This window comes from Miniopterus natalensis, chromosome 17 (assembly GCF_054644295.1).
Source record: "Miniopterus natalensis isolate mMinNat1 chromosome 17, mMinNat1.hap1, whole genome shotgun sequence".
Taxonomy (NCBI): Eukaryota; Metazoa; Chordata; class Mammalia; order Chiroptera; family Miniopteridae; genus Miniopterus; species Miniopterus natalensis.
In genome coordinates this window covers 42,136,762-42,146,091 of record NC_142097.1, presented here as the reverse complement: position 1 = coordinate 42,146,091, position 9,330 = coordinate 42,136,762, and the positions used below count along the sequence as shown (strand labels likewise).

The 9,330-nt window shown below is 59.5% G+C and overlaps 1 protein-coding gene across 2 annotated transcripts; it reads left to right on the top strand.

The window, feature by feature from the left end:
* FDXR (ferredoxin reductase) lies at positions 1-8,228 on the top strand. 2 transcript variants are annotated; one of them, XM_016220350.2, is made up of 12 exons: positions 1-110; positions 805-902; positions 3,906-4,001; positions 4,210-4,332; positions 4,542-4,655; positions 4,970-5,071; positions 5,793-5,900; positions 6,157-6,241; positions 6,375-6,574; positions 6,657-6,828; positions 7,488-7,658; positions 7,782-8,228. In XM_016220350.2, the coding sequence occupies exons 1-12, from the start codon at positions 32-34 to the stop codon at positions 7,910-7,912; spliced, it is 1,479 nt and encodes a 492-aa protein (XP_016075836.2). In that variant the 5' UTR covers positions 1-31; the 3' UTR covers positions 7,913-8,228. The 2 variants fall into 2 exon arrangements, with proteins under 2 accessions (XP_016075836.2, XP_087681811.1); XM_087825685.1 differs by having other exon boundaries at positions 6,375-6,578; positions 6,628-6,828.
* Positions 8,229-9,330: the final 1,102 nt, after the last annotated feature.

The following is a 9,330-nucleotide window of genomic DNA, read 5'->3' as shown; positions in this document are numbered from 1 at the left end:
CAGTTCTGCCGCCTGGAGCCTCGTCCCGGCCATGGCTCCACGCTGCTGGCGCTGGTGGCACTGGTCGGCATGGCCTCGGATCCGGCCGCCTCCCTCCGGGAGCACCCCGAGTAGGAGCTGCGCACCCCTGGGGCTGGATGGGAGTGCGGGGAGGCCTGCGAACCCTAAGTGGAGGGGTGGGAGCCCAGCTGGGGCAGAGCTGGAGAGGGACGAGGCAGGAGACTGGGGGGGTCCACTCCCGCGGGCAGTGTACGGAGGCAGACGGGGGCCGGTGGGGTGAGGCGCCCTAGGGTGAGAGGAGGGTCAACTAAGGTGAGAAGGGGAGACCATGGTGTCCACGGGCGAGAGAAGGGGTGAATGAGGGTGATACGCTGGTCTGTAGGGCTAGAGAGAAGTCTGAGGCGAAACAGGGGTCTGTAGGAATGGGACGGGTCTATTGGGGCGCTGTAGGGTTCTGTGGAAGAGAAGGGTGAGAGAGGTAAATGGGAACCTTGTGGGAAGATCCACGGGGTCCGATAGAAGGATGCGATATTCTGGCTGGGAGGGTAGGGGACCCCATAAGGAAAATGAAGTTCTGTGCAGGGCAACTTCAGGGGTGGGTGGTGGGGGTTGTTGAGTGGGTCATCTTCTGCGACCGGACATAGGAAGTCCATGTGTGAAATGTGGGGTACTGAATGAAGACATGGCTTTATTCCGATGAAACAAGGAACTGTAAACGCCAAAGCTTTGACAAAAAGGAGGGTGAAGCTCATGTTTGTCACTGAAGTTGGTTGTTCTGACCTCCTCCCCCTCCTCCACCCCTAGGCTCCCGCCAGCAGTTCTCCACACAGGAGCAGACCCCCCAGATCTGTGTGGTGGGCAGTGGCCCAGCTGGCTTCTACACCGCCCAACACCTGCTAAAGGTAAGCCGTGTCCTCCTGGTTCCCTCACCCACGATTCACTTGCTGCTCCAATCCTGAGGGCAAGCCCCACTCTTTTGGGTTTAAAAGTACTCTGGATCCCTGATGGGGAGTGGGCTCCCAGCCCATCTAGACGGGACACTTTCTGCACATGTTGTCACCTGCATCTGGGGCTCCCCATTCTAGGTCCTCAGCTATGAGAGAAGTGTGTCTGCTTCATGGGCGATGGTCAGTGGTCCTTGGCCGGTGGTGGGCTCTGCCTCCTTGGCCAAGCCCTGCAGGGAGCTTATGCAGACCTGCAAGGTGACTATCCTGCGCCTCTTCTTCCCTTCTTTCTTCCATCTCCACTCAGTCCCCAACATCCTGCATCTTGAGGGTCTGCCCCCTCCTTTCAGGGTTTTCTGTAACTTTACCCACCTCCCTGTGCTCTCCTCACCAGTGGCTCCAGGCCTCCCCATGCCATGCTGTTCTTTCAGCCTGCTTTCCCCCCCATCCCCTCCCCCAGAGGCCAGGGTCTCAAGGCTTAAAGTATTGGCCTTGGTGGGCAGGGCCCCAAGGTTATTAATTACTCTTGGGACTTTGCCAGACCTTGGACTTTGGTGGGAGGGTGGGAAAACCATGGTGGGGGAGGGGAGAAGGGAGACCTAGGCTAACTAAGACATGGGACAATGGCCTGGCTTTGGAGGGACTTGGAGTGAAGCTACAGGAGAAATGATGAACATATTAATTATACACACACATTTGCAGATGCTTAAAAGGTAAGGTGACAGCTGGCCCAGTTTGCCCAGGACACAGGGCTTTCAATGTTAAAACTGGAAGGGTTTGGGGAGACTGAGATGAGTTGGTCACCCTTCTGAAAAGTGACCTAAGCATGCCTGCCAAACAACACAGGTGAAAGCTAATTCCAGTGATATGACCAGCATAAGCCGAGTTAGCTGGGGTTAGTCAGAAAGTGTTTCTTGGAGAAGGTACATTGAATCTGTATTAAAGGAGGCCACAGGCTCTGGAGAAGGCCTCCCAGGTGCGGGGAGTCATCCCAGGCAAGCTGCCATGTAGTCGGCCAAGCCTGGGCTCTGGGACAGAGACCAGGGGTCTCACAGGGGCTGGGGAGGCCCTGGAGGGCATTGTGTAAGGGACACTGTGTTCACTGAACCTGAGATTGGGCCTTCTGGCAGGATTTTCAGTGCCTCAAATGTGAGTAAAAGCTCTGACCTGCACTCAGTGGGGAAACACTTGCATGTGCTTTCCCTGTGGGGTGCTGGGGGATAGACATGGGCCAGTTCCAAACTGGTCCTTGCCCACTGGGAGCTCCAAGCTCCTGGTTGTGTTCCAGCGGCAGGAACATGTGCAGCACAGCTGGGCAGTGGCACTTAGTGGAGTGTAGGGTCCCATATTGGAAGAACCTTAGAGAAAGTTTCTGTTAGAAGGGGGACAGATTTAATTTAAACAGAAGAGGGGGGACAGAGGGAAAGGGGCTTGAGAAAGAATAGCTGGAGGGATAGGAGGGAACTTCAAGGTTGGGGAGGAAAGGGCTCCCTGGGAGACGAGGTCGGCTGTTCAAGATAACATGTCCATCGGATTTAGCTTTATAGAGGTGGCCTTGGAGAGAGCACTGTGACCTAGAGGGAAGGACCCACAGCCCGGAGGAATGGAAGATAAAGTCAGATTGTGTAAGGTGTTGTCCGCCAGGCTCAGCAGTTTGGACTTTGCCCTGCGGCAGTGGGCAGCCAGGGAGGGCTCATGAGTGAGGCAGTGACTTGCAACAACAGCAATAGTAGTAACAGTAACGATAACTTTGGGTTGACGGCACACTCACCATGGTCAAGCCCTGGCCTAGGTGCTTCAGGCCTTGCTTATTTAATGTTGAGCATCACGCCAGAAGGGATGTTCTGTTGTACAGAGAAGGTAGAGAGCCAGAGTGGTGGGGTCCCTGTGGCTGTCGACTCCAAAGCCAGAGCTATACCTGGGTACCACATTAGTGGGGTGTGAAGGCGGTGGGTCAGGCACCACCTGTAGTAGGCACGGATGGGGAGTCAGGAAACACGGGTGGGTGGTGGGTGGCCTGGACTTGAGTGCAAGCTATGGACTGGAGGGAAAGGGGGATTTGGGCAAAGGCGAGGAGGTGAGCAGGAGCCTTTGTCAGGATGAGGGCAACTGGAGGGCAGGAGCTCATTTGGCCTGAGTCCCACTGAATCAGAGCATTACAGTAGGAGCCAGGATGGGGGTACGAGGCAGGGTGTGTGTCACTGGGCACTGCTTGACCCTGAACCTGCTTATGGCCCAGAGTCTCTCACCGTCCTGACCTCCAGGATGCTTCCCAACAGCCCTGACAGAGGGGTGGGGTTATCTGTCCCAGTTTACAGAGAAAGAACAGATCCTGGACTTAGCAGTCATGTGGCTGATTGGCACCTGACCCCAACCCTGTGCCTTCCCCACAGCCCCTCTAGGTGCCCTGGAGCCAGTGTGTGAGTGAGGTTGTGTTTTCTAAGACTAAGAGTAGGGCTACTTTTATCTCCCTTTGCCCCCACATGCCCCAGCTGTGCTCTCAGCTCCATGTCCAGCTTGGTCCCCTTTCCAATAGGATGATCTCAAGCTAAGGCAGGCGTGAATTTCAGAGGGTGATTCTCGGGTCATCAGCCTGGCCTGGCATTTCTAGAAGTGTCGAGGGGTCTAAGGCAGGCTGTGTGGAGCATCTCACCCAAGGAGATAAAGACACTCCCCTGGTCCCCCTCCAGTGGAGGGAAAGCTAAAGCCCCTTCCTGTCGGCCGAGTCCTCCTGTCTCCACTGGCTGGCAGTTCTCGAGGCCTGCCCTCTGCTGCCCCATTCCTCTTGTCTAGCTCTCTAGGCAGGTGGGGAGTCAGGGGGTCTTTTCTCCTTGCAGTGGGTTGAGACCTCCTTGTGTCCTCTGCCCACTGGGCTGGGTTCCCTGCTCTGTCTGGGAAGGGGAGGACCCACAGGGGCCCAGTCCCTCCGTAGGCCCCACCACCTGCCACCCTCTCCCCCAGCACCACGCCCAGGCCCACGTGGACATCTATGAGAAGCAGCTTATGCCCTTCGGCTTGGTGCGCTTTGGCGTGGCGCCCGACCACCCCGAGGTGAAGGTGGGTCTCTCTGGGCATGGAGGGGAGGTTTGGAGACTTTGGTCAAGGTGAGGAGGGAAGGGAAGCTCTGCTGGCCGCATGGAACGACCCCAGACCCTGTAGATGCCACCTAGATTCCATTCTGGGGACGTTGTGGGGTGAGGGTGGCACAAGCATGGTCCCTGGAGCTGCTGCATCCTCTAACCCCTCCCACCCTGGGGCCCGGCAGAATGTCATCCACACCTTTACCCAGACGGCCTGCTCTGACCGCTGTGCCTTCCACGGCAATGTGGTTGTGGGCAGGGATGTGACCGTGCCGGAGCTGCGGGAGGCCTACCATGCTGTGGTGCTGGTGAGTGCAGGTGGGTGGGGGGCGGTGGATGGGGCAGGGCAGCAGCCGGAGGTGGAGGCTGAGGGGTGGAAGGCGTAGGGGTGAGGCCCAAACCTCTGGGCGTGGGCCAGGCTGGAAGCCGAGGAGGAGGAGCTGGCAGGAGGCACGGGGAGGCTGGTGTGGCTGTCTGGCCCCGTAGGTGGCGTTGAGGACTCCTGGTCTTTCCTCAGAGCTACGGAGCAGAGGACCATCGGGCTCTGGACATTCCCGGTGAGGAGCTGCCTGGTGTGTTCTCAGCCCGGGCCTTTGTGGGCTGGTACAATGGGCTTCCCGAGAACCAGGAGGTGAGTTTGGGGAGCACTCCTGCTGCTTCTTCCTCCTACCTCTCAGCCAGTGCTGGGGCAGCTCTTAGATGCCAGAGATGGGGGAAGAAGGAGCCATCGTGCAGCACTGGAAGGCTCCCGGTGAGATGAGATGTGAGCCAGCAGGCTGATGGCTGTGGAAGGCCTCTGGGGAGGGAGGCGTAGGGTTTGGGGGTGGCTGAGTGGAGGCTCAGATGGGATGGAGTTCCCCAGTGTGGGGGAGCCCGAGAGCTATGGATTGGTAGCCTGACTGGAGCCAAGGCTGGGGATACCCTATCCAGACCTCTCCCCTCCAGCTGGCGCCAGACCTGAGCTGTGACACGGCCGTGATTCTGGGGCAGGGGAATGTGGCTCTGGACGTGGCCCGGATCCTGCTGACCCCACCTGAGCACCTGGAGGTGAGTGGGTATGCCAGGGGCAGGAGAGGGAGAGCGGATGTCACACTGAGGGGAGGGTGCGCCTGCTGCAGGGTCCAGGATTCATCCCTCAAAACTGAGCTCAGTGCCTCTCCTTCCCCTTGGTATCAGGCAGAGGCCTTCTGAAAGGCAGCCTGCGAGCTTCATCTCATACAGTTTCTCCTTTACTTTCAGCACTTTAGTTACAAGGGCCTTTACTATTCAGTGTGCCACAGGACCTTTGCACATATCACTCCCCCTGCTAGGAACACTCTCAACTCACGTCCTGCCGGTTAATCTTTTAGTTCTTAGCTCAGTTGTCCTTTCCTTCTGGAAGCCTTATACCTTTCTCTCATAGACTTGTCTCCTGTTTTGAAGCATGTTATGACCACTTTAATTTTACATTTGTCAATGAGTATTTGATAAGTATCTCTCTCCCCACCAGATCAGAAGCTCTGTGAGGGCTGGCACCATGTCTCTTTTGTGCACCATAACCCCCCGCCCCTTGCATGGTGCCCTGCACATGGTAAACTTGAGTGAAAGAGCATGGGCCTGGTTTGCTACTAGTTTGAGCCGTTTGCAGAATTGGCGGCAGTGCTGCCTATGGCCACCAGATGGGGCAGAGGTGTACTTTCTAGCTGTCAGCCCTCTCAGCTCAGGGTAGGGACATGACCAAATGGAGAGGCTTACGGTTGGATGACTTTAAGTCCTCCTTTTGTGCCAGAAAACAGACATCACAGAGGCTTCTTTGGGGGCACTGAGGAAGAGTCGGGTGAAAACCGTGTGGATCGTGGGCCGACGTGGACCCCAGCAAGTGGCCTTTACCATTAAGGTGCTGGAGCCAGAGGGAGAGGGGCCGTGGTCCTAAGAAGACGGTCTTCCCCTGGGAGGTGGGGCAGGGGAGAGCCCCTTGGAATGCTGCTTCCTGGGGTCAAAGAGGAGCCAGACAGGCCCAGTGCCTTCCATGGTGGTGGGTGGTGGTGGTATGTCCTAGCTGGCCTGGGCTTTGGGGTGTGCTCAGCAGTGGACAGTGCTCTGGGCCTGACCTCCTCCCCAACTCCTCAACCCCCCAACCCCCCATCCCCAAGGAGCTGCGGGAGATGATTCAGTTACCAGGAACCCGGCCCATTTTGGATCCTGCGGATTTCTTGGGCCTCCAGGACAGAATCAAGGGTGAGGGGCCCTGGCCTGGCCCCCCAGCTCACTAGGGAGGGGATGGTCTAGGTCAGAGAGGGCTTGGGGGAGGGCAGTTGGGGAGAGGACTGTACCCCAGGGACAGCCCTGAGATGTTTTGTGCTGCTGACAGAGATGCCACGCCCGCGGAAGCGGCTGACAGAACTGTTGCTTCGAACAGCCACGGAGAAGCCAGCAGGGGAGGAGGCTGCCCGCCAGGCAGTGGCCCCCCGAGCCTGGGGTCTCCGTTTTTTCCGAAGCCCCCAGCAGGTGCTGCCCTCAGCAGACGGGCTGCGAGCAGCAGGCATCCGCTTGGCAGTCACCAGACTGGAGGTGAGTCTCCTGTTACCCAAAGACACCCCTGTTCTCAAGTCTCCTCACCTCAGCTGGGTGTTGCCCACACTCTCCCCAACAGGGTGTTGGTGAGACCGCCAGGGCAGTGCCCACTGGAGACACGGAGGACCTCCCTTGTGGGCTGGTGCTGAGCAGCGTTGGGTATAAGAGCCGCCCCATTGACCCTAGTGTGCCCTTTGACCCCAAACTTGGGATCATCCCCAACACGGAGGGCCGGGTTGTGGATGTACCAGGTGAGAGGGTGCAAGAATGCTAGGTACCAAACTCTGGTGGGGGACAGGGAAGCTGATGTCTCCTGGGGCCATTCACATTCATTCATTCATCCAGTGACATGCACTGGAAAACTGCTCTGAGCCAGGCCCTGGGGATGTGGGTCCTAGAACCCAGCTCCACCTTCCTCCTGGCCCTAGAGGAAATGCCCAGTCTAGCTGAGATGCCCACCTGTGTATGGCTATTAAACTGTTCAGTTTACTGAGGGAGGCCTGTTCTGGGCTAGGCCTTGTACTCAGTGCTGGGTTTGAAGACTAAAGAGCAGTTCCTGTCCTCAGGGGGCTTCCAGTCTGATTAAATATCCACACACCTGACTATTCTTTCAGTAAATGTTTACGAAGCGCCTACTGAAACTGGAGGTGGGCAAGACCCAGTTCTTGCCTTCTGGGAGCTTGTGGTGTACAGGGAAACTGAGGGGTACGGGGAGATAGTAAAGTAAAACCAGGCGGAGCAGGATCCAGGGAGGTGGGCCAGTGGCCACAGGGGCCCAGCTGCTGGGGCTGCTGGGAGGACTTGGGATGTCCTGACGTCTGTGCACATGGGCATATACTGGAGGCGCAGGCTTACCAGGTGAGTGTCCAGCTGCTTGCCCTTCCTTTACACCTTGGCTATCGCCTCCTAGGCCTCTACTGCAGTGGCTGGGTGAAGCAGGGGCCCATAGGCGTCATCGCCACCACCATGACCGACAGCTTCTGCACCAGCCAGACCTTGCTGCAGGACCTGAAGGCCGGGCTGCTGCCGTCTGGCTCCAGGCCCGGCTATGTGGCCATCAAGGCCCTGCTCAGCAGCCGAGGTCTGGGCCCCGTGTGAACTCCTGGGGGGTGGGGTAGGTGGCCCCTGGCCTTTACCTTGGGAGCTCGTGCTCTGGGCTGGGCTGGAGGAGGTGGGGCAGTGACTCATGTTCCCTCTGCCTCAGGGGTCCGGCCCATCTCCTTCTCGGACTGGGAGAAGCTGGATGCTGAGGAGGTGTCCCGGGGCCAGGGTGTTGGGAAGCCCAGGGAGAAGCTGCTGGATCCTCAGGAGATGCTGCGGCTGCTGGGGCGTTGAGTCCAGGTCCCTGCCAGGCAAGGAGGGCAGAGTGCTGTACAGAGGAGAGGGGCCGGGATCAGTCTGAATGGGACTCTGCACCACAGCTGCACCCCCTGGCCACTCTGGCGTGGGGCCTTGGCTGCCTCTTCCAGGGACCAATGAGCACTCCCTCCTGCCAGAAGGTCACCCTTGCCAGTGTGGGTTTAACTCTCAGCAAGGAGATAACCTCAGTTAGGGACTGGTGCAGGTGCAGGCTGACCTTCCTCCCTCCCACCTCTCCTCCTGTACTGTGAAGGGTCACCAGGTCCAGAATATGCTGAAAATAAAACAGCTGCAACGGAGGGCCAATGGTTGATGTGCCTGTGATTTCTTCTGGGGCCTGGGGTCACCTTCCAGCAGCAGCTCCCCTCCAGCCCCCAGGTGGCGCTGCAGAGCCAGCTCCCTGCTCAGGGGCCCGGGGCTGGAGGTGGGTTTGGTCTCCAGGCCTGGCAGGAACCCTCCCTTCCTCTCCTGGCCCTGCTGCTGCGGCCTGCCTGCCTTCCGCCCACACTGCAGGCACCTGGGACCTGGGCCTGCCTGCTCTGCTGGCCTCACTGCCTGGTTAGCCACCGGTACAACCAAAACGAGAAAAAGCAAAAAGGGGGAGTGAGGGGACTGGGCAGCAGCTTGCCCCAGTCCCTCCCTGGGGCCCCCACACTTTCCAATGCCTTGCCTCCCGTATCAGGTTTCAGCCCGATCAACAAGCCAACAGGACCAAAATCTCCGTAGTGGTTTGCAATTTACTAAGCATGTTCACCATCTAAATGCCAGTCCCCAAGATGCTGGCCTCACTTTGTAGACTGAGGGGTCCTCGAAATTAACTGGTCCAAGGTCACACAGCTAGTGGGCTGCGGGCTCGAACCCAGGGCTCTGGGCTGGTGTTTTCTCCGAGGCTACCTTGGCCCCAGTGTCAGTCTGGGGACACAGTCCTCAAGAGGGGCGAAGGGCCCCAGGCGGTGGTGTTCCCGCGGCTAGGAGGGGATGGAGGCGGGTGCGGGCGGCGGGCGGGCCAGGGCGGGGCGGAGGCGCCAGCCCCGGTGGGGCGGGCGGAGCCGGCAGCGGTGAGCGCTCCGCCACAGCGGCTGGCGAGCCCCGGGAGCCGGAGGTGCGGTGCGCAGCCCAGCCCCGGACGGGGTCTGGCGGGAGGGGCGCGGAGGCGGGGCGGGCCCAGCCCAGGCCAGCCCGCCAGGCCGCACCGGGCGCCAGCCCCGCGCCCCTGGGCTCCGGCGCCCGCCGGGCTCTGACAGCGCGCGCCAGCTCGCGGAGCCCGGGCGCCGGGACGTGCACCGCGCGAGAGGCAGCCCGCACAGGCTCCGGGCGCGGGCGCGGCGCCCCTTCCCCCGGTGAGTGGCAGGAGGCAAATCGGGGGCGCAAACTTCGCCAACTTGGGGCTGAGC

Coding starts and splice junctions, on each gene's coding strand:
- FDXR (XM_087825685.1), top strand. CDS start 32: ATGGCTCCACGCTGCTGGCGCTGGTGGCACTGGTCGGCATGGCCTCGG. Junction 111..804: donor TCCCTCCGGGAGCACCCCGA/GTAGGAGCTGCG, acceptor CTCCACCCCTAG/GCTCCCGCCAGCAGTTCTCC. Junction 903..3,905: donor CCGCCCAACACCTGCTAAAG/GTAAGCCGTGTC, acceptor CCTCTCCCCCAG/CACCACGCCCAGGCCCACGT.